At 39.2% G+C, this 12942-nt stretch overlaps 1 protein-coding gene across 1 annotated transcript; it reads right to left on the bottom strand.

Moving 5' to 3' along the window:
* Window positions 1-1367: 1367 nt before the first annotated feature.
* LOC309502605 (serine/threonine-protein kinase pim-2-like) lies at window positions 1368-5299 on the bottom strand (the record flags this gene model as incomplete). Its single annotated transcript, XM_082175005.1, has 10 exons — window positions 4999-5299; window positions 4650-4760; window positions 3831-3908; window positions 3488-3634; window positions 2956-3294; window positions 2706-2800; window positions 2551-2601; window positions 1930-2308; window positions 1646-1825; window positions 1368-1471 (listed from the first exon to the last, which is right to left on the bottom strand). The coding sequence occupies exons 1-10, from the start codon at window positions 5021-5023 to the stop codon at window positions 1368-1370; spliced, it is 1509 nt and encodes a 502-aa protein (XP_082031131.1). The 5' UTR covers window positions 5024-5299.
* Between the last annotated feature and the right edge of the window lie 7643 nt (window positions 5300-12942).

Raw genomic sequence — 12942 nt, 5'->3', positions numbered from 1 at the left:
AGTACATACTTATAGGGCGGAGTATAAGTAGGCGAATTGGGACAGGGAGGTTGCCGCTTGGTTTTTGACTTTAACATGCTATATAAATATATCTGTGGGGTATTTTGAGCTAAAACGTCACATACACACTCTGGGGACATCAGAGACTTATTTTACATCTTGTGAAAAGGCCATTATACCACGCCTTTAAGCTGTTTTCCTCATGGGGACCAAAAAATGGTTCTAGAAGGAAAAGGATTTCCGAAACTGTCATCTTTGTAGGGATATTTTGTTGAAACTAAATATAAAAAAAGTGTATAAAATATAAAAGTGAAACTCATCCAATGCCAATCTGTGTGTGGGCACGAGTAGCCAGTTGTGTAACGCTTATTTTTATTAATATGATTCTTATCATGAACTGCACTAATGACTTAAGATAATAGTTTATTATGTGATATAATAGTGTTGTCCAGTTATGTCCTCTTCAGTGTCTGTTTAGCACCAAAAACACTCATATTTCAGAGTCCTTTCCTGATTCCTCTTCTCCTCTCTGTTCCATCATTACACCAGTAGATGGCGATGAGTGAGTGAGTCAATATATCACAAGGATGGACAAATAAACCATCATAAATGTTTAACAAATGTCACAATATACATAAATGTCAGACATGTAAACAGTGTGAAAGATGTGCCATTTTTCTGCCTGTGATATTGTTTTCATTTAATTTGTATCTATTTTGTCTATTATTGTTTGTTACTGTTTTGTATTTGTTATTGTTGCATAATAATAAATCCATATTAATAATAAAAAAAATACATCCAAATTAATAGAGGATCCCAAAACAAGTCCAACTGAAAAAGGCCATTTACAATTTTCTTTAACATTTATTACAAATATACATGCAACATTTCCAATTCAAGAGATACAAATGTGAAATAAAATATAAACAAAATAAACACATTCTTGCTCAGACGTGGAGGCTCTGAGTTTCTGTCAGGTTGGTGTTGGACTTCTGGCTTCGGGTCAAGTCTCCAGCTCAGAGCTCTCAGCAAGTGTGTTATTTCCTATCCAAAACAAAGATTATAAGAACAAGTCAACTCATGAATGTTTTTTTAAGAGCTAGAACAGAATTGAATTCTGTTTGGTTTACTGATTCTGTTATTTTCCTGTTTACTACAGGGATGCGGCTTTAAAACAATCTGTATAGTATCAAGCGCTATATAAATGAAGGTGATTTGACTATAACAAGAACATTACAATGAACACAAATTTGAAAATCTCACTACAAATAATCCAGAATCTAAGACAAAAGATAATAATCCTACTCTGCCTGTTACACTTCCACACACCTGAAACTGATCGTGTGAATCTCCTCAGCTTCTCCAGTCTAGTGTAGATCACGATCAAACCATTGATGTTGTAACATCTGCTCTAAGCTGGGGCGTTTTGTTGGATCCCGGGATAGACACTGTCCAATCAAATCCCTGCAGTCTGTACACATTTTAATAAGGAGAGAGCTGGTTAGTCATGACCATGTGACCTGGCATTTTCGCTATACGCTGAGCTATATATAAAAATTCTGACACACTTCAACCGTTAAACTTTCTATACAAATCGTTTGCTTTATGTGTGTGTTTATCAATGTTCTCATCATTATTCACTCACATTTGGAAAAGTTGCGGTTCTCAAATGTTACTTTGGCTTGTGTGATTTCCGTTCTATTAAGAAAAGGAAGACATCCGTTCGACACCTCGTACATCAACACTCCTAGAGACCAGACATTTGCAGGGACGGCGTGGAATCGAGGTTCTGTCAAGACTTCAGGTGGGCAGTAATCCGGAACTCCTGTAAGAAACACATTTGCACATCGTTGAGCTTTTTTTTTTTAAGCATCATCAAATAATTAGTAAGTCACTAGCTTCAGGTTTCCACACTCCCAAAATGCTCACCCTTGTATATGTTGCTCTCGTAGCCTTCACTACTAAATAGCTGACCGCAGCCAAAGTCTATCAGCTTGAGTTCTAGCGTGTCTTTCTTCAACAGGAAATTCTGTGAATGAATGTCATTATGGAAAACACCATGATGGATGCAGTGTTGCACTGCTTGCACAGCCTGTCTCATGACGACCTGTGAGAACCTGTCATTCCAAGGATCACGAGTGATTGAGTCCAGCAATCTCTCGCAGGGCTCCGGATACTCCATAACCAGAGTGAATCCTCTAGGCTCTTCAAACCACTGGTACAGTTGTATGACGAAGGGGCTTATGGATTCTCGCCTCATCATCATCAGCAGCGCCACTTCTGTAACGAGAGGTTCGGGATTCCCAGGCTAGAGAGAAGAAGCAGACAGAAGGTTAGCTGGGTAAAAATCTGAAGAAAACATCATTTTGAAATGTACTTTTCTTTGATCTTTTTAGATGCGTTCAAAAGAGCCTTTTCAGCTCAAAGTTATTTGGTGCCTCTAGGCTTATTTGTTGATCACATTTATACCTAATGCTTCCTACGGGTGTATTAACTACAGTAATCTGCACTTAAACAACTCCATACACATTCAGGTTTTGGCCAACTTACAATATTAAGATAAAGATCGTTGTCAATCTTGCGCATCCGCTTGATGGCAACCTGCACACACAAAAAAAACATCTTATTAAACCATCTGTAAATTGTTTTAAATGTGTTTTGATGCATGCAAGAGCAAAATGTTTGTACAATTCAGTAAGATTTACCTTTTTGCCATCAAATTTGCGTGTTCCCAGGAACACCTTGCCATATCCTCCGGATCCAATCATCTTTTCCACGTTATAGAAAGACTCAAAGGACTCTGAAAAACAAACAGAAAAATGTGAGACAATTATTAGCTTGCTAGATCCATTGTTTTATTGTTATTTGTATTGTTTTAACTTGACTCAGTTATGCATGAAATAGCTAAATCTCTATCTGTAGACTTTACACTGCCCGGCCTTATTTCAGTCTCACCTATTGAGCTCTTGTTCACTGGAGAAGCCTCCACGGCACCCTGAGCAGTTCGGCACCCTGTTGGCTCGACAGGAACTTGACCCGGCAGCGGAGGACACAGAAACCCTTCGAGGCTGTCGGACCTGGACAAACCCTGTTGCTTTGGGCTCTGCGATCCATCGCCACTCCACCTCCACTCGGAGCAGTACGAGCCTCGGCTGCTCAGACTCAGCGACTCTCTACACATCCTCTCGACATGGGTCTCAGGGCGGGGTGAGGACCAGGGTGAGGTCCAAGCTGAGGATGACGTGAAGCACGGAGAAGAATCTCTGGAAGCAGTTCTCCAGGATCTGGACCAGCCTGAGGATGGAACATTTCAGACATCAAAAACTGTTGCTAGATCCATTGTTTTATTTAAAAATTGTCAGCGCAGGTCGAGAAAATAATATTATAATGGGGGAAATCATTTTAATATTCTGTAAAAACAAGCCTTATTTTGAGTGGAAAACAAGATAATACTGTTTAAAATAATGTTGGAGAAATAATGATTTACCATTATGATCTGGAGAGGGTGATGATGGTTCAGGAACAGGATCAGCTGGAGGAATAAAAGGCTCCACAACATTCCTGGAACAGCAGCAGAAAACAGCCTTAAAAGCCTTCCAGAACCTGAGGAAACAATCAGGCCTCTTCCAACGTCCTGGTGAAATGAAGAAAAAACAAATGAAAACAACTATTAGACCCGTCTGTAGTTGCAAAGTTACTTATAGTCGACAGAATGTTCAAAAGGGACCATCAAAATAAAGTGTTACCGTTACTTTAGTTGACAAATCAGACATTGAAAATAGAAATACAAACTAAGCCATTAAACTTCTTTATTAAAAGCCTATTCTGACCTCTGCGAGTGTGTTTAGATGAAGTGGACGGACGTCCATCATCTGGGTTCCCCTTCGCCTTCGTCCCGTGAGCCTGACCTGTGGACACAGAAACAGAAAACTCAGATATCCAGGAAGATCCTGACTCTGTGTCTGGGTCGGGTCTGGCAGAGGTGGACAGTAACAAAGCACATTTATTTGAGTACTGTACTTAAGTACACTTTTTGAGCATCTGTACTTTACTTGAGTATTATTTTTTCTGGAAACATTTTACTTTAACTTCACTACACTTGAAAGTCAAGTATCGTACTTTTTACTCCACTACATTTCTGTCAAGGTCCTTGAGTAGAAAGTAGTTGGATTCTGACATCAATCTGATTTTCATTTTCAACGTTGGGTTTGGTCTTCTAAATGTCATTGTTTTGGAGCACACTAGCTTATAACAGTGGCTGACATATTCATACTAAAAGCCAAAAAACTTTAAATAGGGCACTATTTGAGGGAACAGCCCGAAACTGGGTGTCCGAAACTATTGTGGACGTTATTGAGAGCACTTATTCAATCTCTCATTCAATCCCACTACAGGAACTGTGTTCTAGAAATACATTTCATATTGATATGAGGGCAGGCAGGCATAGATTCAGAGGCATAAGGTACTGTAAGTATTACAAACAACAATAATAAAACAATGCATTGACATTTACTTTTTACTTTTGATACTTAAGTACTTTTAAAAACAAGTACTTCTGTACTTTTACTTGAGTAAAAATCAGTCTTTTCAACTTTTACTTGTAACTGAGTAATATTACTTTCACTCAATAAGGAAATTGTGTAACTTACTTTGTCCATCCCGGGGCAGCGGATCCTGATCACGGTCATCAGAATCGGGTCTCCAAACCTCCTGACCACCAGCCGTCTGAGGGAAAGCAGCTCTCCTGGATCTGGAGTGATCTTAGGATGGATATTTCACATATCACATAGTTAGTTATATTTTAATAATAATAATCAGTAATCAATGTCTGTGGTCAATTACAAATTTTTACTTCAGTTAAGTTACTCAAATTCAAAACTTAATTTCGCATGCAAGGAATCAGATAAATGTGATCAAATGGGTTCTTCAAATTAATGTAACGTCAGTCATTGTACAACATCATACCATAAACCATAAATGAACAATTAAAGCACTCACCTCCTTCGCCCATCATGTGAGCCATCTAACGTATATCCTCCTCCAAACTGCAATACAACACAACACAACACAACACAACACAACACAACACAACACAACACAACACAACACAATAGTAATCTCCTCAGAAATAAAAAATTTCACCCCTGAAAAAAATATTAAACAAACAAATAAAAATATTCTCCGAAATTATATAACGCTTTCAAAAATGTAACTCTATATAAAGGATATATCCCCCGATGTCCTTCTACAATAAAAGTCTCCTCAGAAATCCAGAAAATAGCTTTGAAAGATCAAGTTTTATGTCAGCAAAAAGTCTGTTAATTCTCCTCGTCTCTCAATCAACAGACAGCGGTCGATCGTGAAATCCGGATACATGCAGATTGCAGAATTCATAAAATGCGTTACTATTAGCAACTAAAATTCGAATCACGCACGCGCACATCGATCGACTCTGATTTATAAAAATTTAATGTTGACGTTTTCTTTAATATGATATTCATTCTTTCAGACCAGTTTTATTATTAAAACCCGTGGAAAAAGCCACAAGGGAGAATAAATCGGACATCATATAAATTAATTAAATTGGCCCTTTTCCGCATATATAACCATCAAGGCCAATCAGCTTTCAGTATCACTAATGCGTCATCCAACCGGTTAGTAGTAGTGGTGAAGAAATCCAAATTAATTCTCTATTAAAATTGTTCACAATTGCTACCCTGTTAACTATAAACTTACTAAATTTGCCCCCATTAAATATCAAACTAAAACGACAGATTGCATTGTGGGTTTAACCTGATGCAGCAAAAGATTTGTTGATTACACAGGGTTCTTGCAGGTTTCAGCAAGTCAAATTTAAGACCTTTTTAAGACATTTTACGACCATAAAGTTTGAAATTTAAGACCTACCAAAAAAAAAATTCAAATCAAAGAATTCATTTTATTTCAATGAATTAAGTAATTGAAAAAACATTAATTTAATTTACAGATAAAACGATTAGTAACCTTCCACACCCAACAACGTGTGTCAAATTGTACTATGCATATTATACTGTAAAAAAACACATAATTAGTTGATTTTAGTTGATCATAGTTGATCATAACTAGAGATGAAATGGCATGAACATTTCATTTCAATGATTATAGTGACAAAAATGACCACGGTGATCACAGAATCCTGTTCAAAAAGTACTAATACTACACAATGTCGAAAACCAGCAAATAACAAATAAAATTAGCATCAATATGCACTTTTTGTTTACATAAACATTAAAATAATACCATTAAAAATGATAGCCAGATTTTAAAAGTGTCTTGCAACATGTTATATACTAACATGTACAAGTTCAAATAAAGTTTAGACAAAAAAGTTGTTTTTATAAAAAGATAAACCTCACATATTTCAGACTTTAAATAATTTTTTATAAAAAGATAAATTACTGACATTTACAATGCACTTTAGCTTATCTTTTATTATTAATAGTAAAATTCGGTCGGATTTTCCCGTGGCGTCTGTCGTTGCAATGCAACCATGCACTGCGCTCTCCACAATGCAGGCATGAAAACAGGTCAGGGGTAAAAAAAGGTGAGAAGGATGCGGCAGCAAAAAATCCAATCCAATCAACTTATAATAACAATATATATATAGTGCTTTTTAAATGTTAAATTCATCAATCTGGTGCAAATTAAACAAAGAAAAATTATTTTAGTTACAGTGTCTGTCTACATTACTACTACATAATAATAGTTATAATATTAATCCCATGATAGTAATAGCCATATATTGTAAAACAAATGCACTGAAATATAAAGGAAACTTTCATAATTAGTTTTGTACTAATTTCTATACTTGAAAGAGTATATTTCTATACTTCACATTAAAGGTGTGATTGGGCTAGCCCAGTGTCAATCAAGAAAAGAACCAAATGGGCCGCTGATCTACGTGTTTCATGGGGTGTCAGAAAAAAAAAAACTAACGCTGACTTTTTATTGACCAATGCATTACACACTAATTACGCACTAACCCAGCGCCGCCAATTAAGTAAAACAAAACGAATGTCCCGGTAGTTCCGATGGCATGGCATTAGCCTACATGCCTGGACACAAAACAAAATCCTACCTGTAGCCTTTCACCATCCACTTATTTAGCTGCTGTTGCATCAATTGACATGCCATCTCCTTTTCTCTCTTTCTTTTTCAATGTTTAGCAGTGATGCGCGGGTCAATGTATAAACAATCCGCACCCGACCGACGTTTTCAACTAACCCGCCCGCAACTCGGACCGCAAAAAAAAAAAGAAGAAAATATTGTACCCGACCCGCTTCCTGGCCCGCATTTTTTAAAAGTAGTAAATGCATAGCAAGAAGTACACATGACAAAGCCAGCACTTTGGTCATCATCTTTCATTATTTCGGCAAATGTCTCCCACACTTTGCTCTTTCTGTTTGTGTATTTGCGGAGCTTCCACTCCCCAGTCTTCACCTTTTCTCTTGCCGCCTCCATCTCTACCTGCAGACTGAGCTCGTGCGTCATCTTCGCGCCAGTTATTCAGCCAATAAAGTGTAGGCCTATGTATTTCATAGAAAATTGCATGTGAGCGGAGTGGAGCGGGAGCGAGCGGGCGGATCTTGGACAAGAGCGCAGAGCGGCATTTTTAAAAGGATGGAGCGTCGCCCTATTACCCGCTCCAATTCCGCTCCGCGCACACCACGATTCTGAAGCATGCTCAGTCAAGCCTGACTCAGTCTACTGTTGATGACTGCAAGATGGATTCTATTTTCAGTCAAAACTCGGCTCAATAATGGAGTTCAAAGAGTAGGCTACTTCAAAAAGGAAAATAAGAAGTCATACAGGTGTACTATAATATAAAACTAACTATAATGTGGTAGAAGAAAACGAATGTGGAGACATCGTTTCAGTCAGTAAAGATTCATTTTGGAATCTAAAAAGACATCTCTCGAAAACATGCAGTGTGCTATGTGAACACGCTGGGAAGAAAGCAAAACGTTAGCAAATTGAATAGGCCTACGGTAACTTGTAACAAAGTGTAAATTAAATATAGCGTAATATTCAAACAATTTATACAAGCCCATTTAAATTTTAATCCTGCGCGCTGCGCAAAAGTTCAGTTATAAGAATGTTGGCCTAATAGTTAATTTAGCCTACTTTTAAACTTTTTTTTTTTTTTACTTTTTTACGTTTCTTATAAAACGTTTATGTATATTTTTTTATATTTTTGTTTATATACATTTTATTTATATTATTAGGCCCATTTATTCGTTATATTTTACAACAGTTTGTGTGTACAATGGATATACGCCCATTTCAATTTTAATCGTGCGCGTTGCGCAAAAGTTAACTTATCAAAATTCTGGCCTAATAGTAAATTTACTTTTAAAATTTTTATGTAGGCTATATTTTTGTTTATATAATTGTTATTTATATTATTAGGCCCATTTATTCGTTTAATTTTACAGGACTTTGTGTAGGCTATATTCCTTCTTACACAGGCCTAATTTTTAATTTGAAATAAAACATTTCTATTTGAAAAATGTTGTTGTTGCTCATTAGTTCTTTAGGAGGTAAGGCTGTGGTCTAAGCTACAGTGATATAGGCTACATGTAGATTTTTTTTCCTTTTTTGGAGCGAGCGGGGGGCGATTTGAGCGGAGCGGCCTGATGTAGCTTTGAGCGGGGGAGCGGAGGGGTGGACAGTTCCGTGAGCGATGAGCGGAGATTCTCACCGCTCCACTCCGCTCATATGCTCTCTAGTACTATATAAATTACAAAGGTTTAATTGGCATCTTTATTTCAAACGACCCGACCGACCGCGACCCGAATATCATTAAAAATATTTGTGGATGACTCGTAACCGCGGGTGACCGCGGGTGACCGCAGGCACCCGCTCATTTAGGATCAACCCGCGCATCACTGGTATTTAAATAGGGAGCTGTAGTATAGCCCACAGGCGCTTACAGGACATTACACACATTTATATTTTTTAAAGCCACTGGATGGCGCTTTGCTCACTTGAAAATTTATTTTTTAAAGGCCTGCACTCTATTTTAGTGTGAAATGTTGCATTTATAAAATAAATACAAAAAATATATATATATATATATATATATATATATATATATATATATATATATATATATATATATTCTAAAGGGAAAAAAAGCTCATACAATTTTTGTAATTAATGCAAAGTAACATAAAAACCTTTAAAAATTCTAAATAATTATTGATTATATTATAATATAATTGAAAAAATATTATTGAACAAAAATATATTACATTGGTTTTCCTGGGAGGAAAAAAGTAAAATTTTAAGGCTTTGGTCACTTTAGACCGGAAAGAAGCCAGTGTGACTCCTAAACGAAGAAGCCCAGAGGGTTAACCCTTCAGGTGCTCTTCGTCATTTCTGACCGGAAAATATTCTGTTTTGAATTTTTAAAAATCACAGCTTCATCAGAATGTTACGAAACTTGGTGACTTTTATGGCATTAGATATGTGAGAAAAATTTGAGGTCATGATCCGAGCATGCTAAGTGGTCGTAAAAAAAAAATTGTGCCTTTTGTGCTCTTCAGTCAAAAATGACCGACCATATAAGAAATGAATGGGAAATTGACAGAAAGTTTCTGAGAATTTTTGCAGCACAGTTTACTTAAGCACAGCACAGATCGCGCGCTCACTCACACTTAACTTCGGAGAATGTGCTGGCACACGGAAATCACTCTGCTGTATTACAAACCAAAGAAACACTATAAAAATATAATAAACATAAAACTATTACATATATTACATATATCTTCTTATTAATAAATATATATTACATTTTCTTTATCTTTTTATAAGCCTGCCTGAAGAAGGTAGGCTATTATAAATACCGAAACGTCGCAAAAGGCTTGTTTGATCATTTTATTTGTAATTTATTTTTCATTCACATTATTATTTTCTCATTGCACTTACAGGATGGATGTCTTTAGAGGCTGTGTGAGACAAATAAACACTCCACTAAATAGACTCAGACTCTCCAGTAGTTCTCCAGTTTTCAACAGAAATAATTATTGACCTTTTAACCCAAACGCACACTTCCGTGCTAGAGAGCCAGAAGAGAGCTCAAGAGAAAGGAGAAGAGATAGAGTCAAGGCTACACACATGGATGACCGAAGAGATGGTCATGACATGCGTGAGTTCACAAGCAGATCTAAAGGGCCCAGGCCTGGCTCCTCTCATAGACTCACTGCTTTCCACAAGGATTAATTCAGACTGGTCAGAGGTCCAAACAGATCTCCAGTGGTTTTGACCATCGTGCAGTGGTCGCAGGCCCATACAGGCCTCCCACAAAAAATAGGGGGCAACGAAATAAGAAGAAACGAGGGGGAAAACAACACAATAGAACTCCTTATTTTGACCACAATCTCCACAACCACGCAGAGTGTGAATTTTTTGAGGACGTTGTTGGGTCCTCCTCCTCAACAACAAAACCACTTCACTGCCCAGCACTCGGTGCCCAACCAACACTTTCAAGAAAGGAGTTCCTTGTACAGTTTCCCCTCACGTTCCTTTTCCAACCAGGGAAACAAAAAGGTTTCCTTTATAAACCATGGGGGTAGATTTAGAGACATAGACATCTCTATAGACAGGGAAACACCAATACAAAAGAAGAAAAGGGACAGGACTCCTCGCTAATTCCCTCGGGAAAAGACAGATTCGAGGGAAGGCTCAACTCCCGTAGGATCACACAGAGTAATGAGTAGGCTACATACCCGCACAACCAGCACTCAAAAGCACGATCAAATCATTTTACGATATCATCAGATTAGGACCACAAAAGTGACCAACAACCAACCAATCACTTTCCAGAGACTCACGCTGCTCACAAACACGGTTAGGCCAGCGTTCCCCGGAGAGCAGGTTGGCTTGATGCTCGAAGGCAATGCCAAAAACTGGTCATTCACCACTCAGCTGATTCTAGAACAGCACTATGAAACCCTGATAGAAGAGGCTTTGCAGAACATCCGCAAACAAAACAATCACACAGAATGGCCAAAGGCCTTTGAGATCGCTGCTGGTTGAGCGGGTAGAAATTTTCAGAGCCAAGTTAGTACGGAGGCAATCGAGCAGGCAGAAGCCTTAATCATGGCAGAAATGCAGAGCACTTCAACAGCACAGGTGGTTGAAGTTACACGCACACCGACTTGTGCGGAAATAGTAACATTGGGCGGACATATATCCACCTCCAATGTTGCTACCACCACACAGGTGGCGTGCACAACACCACCACACACAGCCTGCACTGCCCCATCAGTTCGGCCCAGGGACAACGTGCAACACATTGAGAGACAGACTTCACCGGGAAGTGTTAAATCATCACATATAAAATGTCGTTTCACGAGTTCACACGTACATGAAATCTAATGTAGTATTTATGCGTATTTGGCTTGCTGTCCAGGGGAGGGCTCCGAGCTCGGAATTTTGCCCGAACCCAGAGTACTCCCCCCTATACTGGGGTAGACCCAGCCGAGTGTGAGGTGATGGGGTGGTGGAGGGATGCTGAGAAACTTGTCGTGAGACAGAAGGTGAGGAAAAGCTTTATTTATACCGGCTTCCTCTTGAGCTGATTGGTTGATTACCTGAACGTGCTCCTCCGGAACTTTGTTACATAAAACTTCATTTAGGATGCAGGCGTTCATGTTTTTGAATGAGCCGGAATTGGATATTTCTTTCAGAGTATGGCATGAAGGAAAGGCGTACATGGTGTCTGCAAACTCTGGAAGTATGAAGTGTTTTGAGTGTGGAGATGTGGGCGATAAAAGGATGGCGTGTCCACATAAAGCTCAGAACAGTGAGGAGGCTGCAGGCCATGGCCGCCTGAAGGTCCTGCTCCGCCATGCCGCCTGAACCAGCACTGCCCTGGAGGCTACATGCTCCATATGGGCCACGGCCTCATCAGCCTCCAGGACGCCCCCCCTCCCAGACACTTTTACATTTACGGATTTGGCAGACGCTTTTATCCAAAATGCACTTATTAGATTGATGACCCTCCTGGAGCAACCTGGAGAAAAAGTGCCTTGCTCAAGGACACACTGTGTCACAGATCACCCTAGCCACCATCCTCTTCACTACACTTTCCAGCATCCCTCCTGATCCCCACCTGCACATCATCTACAATCACACACACCTGCACCTCATCATCACCCTTATCCAACCTTACCCTTACCACTGTAAAGGCACACTCCTCACCACAGCTCCTTTTCCGACCTTGTTTGTTTGTGTTATGTAGACTCATCTCCCTGTCTCCAGCGATCTACCTCAATCACAATTTGGACTTTCCCTACCTGCTCACCTCATCCCTGCACCTTTATTGTCAATAAATTCACTATTCACCATCATTCTTCCTCTCCTGTGTCTGTATCCATAACACACTGGTGGTGGCGACTGCAGAGATCGAACCAGCAACCTTCTCCTCACCAGTTCAGAGGTTTAACCCACTACACCTGTGAAGGCCCTTGAGGTTAGCGGAGAAGTCTCTCCCTATACACATTTCCATAAAGCACACACGGAGATGCAGTTGTAACAACAACAAAAAACGTGGTTTATTAATCACAATCTCAGGTTTACATTCTTGGAAGTTTAATTTTGTATTTTTGCTTGGAAAACTGCCACTGTGAAATGCGATACCATTGCATGCAATTGAAGAAATGTCTAATTTCTGAAAGAGGGAATGGAGACGTTATGTCAGAGCGACTGATGAATTGGGATCTAGCCAATGCACACTGGTGTGCGAGATTTGCATCACCCACTCTGCCCTGCGATCCCACTTCAAGTTTTCCGCTGAGGAGCCGAGACGGTGTGTCCCGGCCGTTCAGCGGTGGTACAGCAATTGTGGCAACGGGACGTAATGTCTCCGTTCCCTCCTTCAGGGAACGAGGGTAACAA

The sequence above is a fragment of the Leuciscus leuciscus genome (assembly GCF_965113295.1).
Source record: "Leuciscus leuciscus genome assembly, chromosome: 7".
NCBI lineage: Eukaryota > Metazoa > Chordata > Actinopteri > Cypriniformes > Leuciscidae > Leuciscus > Leuciscus leuciscus.
This window is presented reverse-complemented; position numbering and strand designations above follow the sequence as displayed.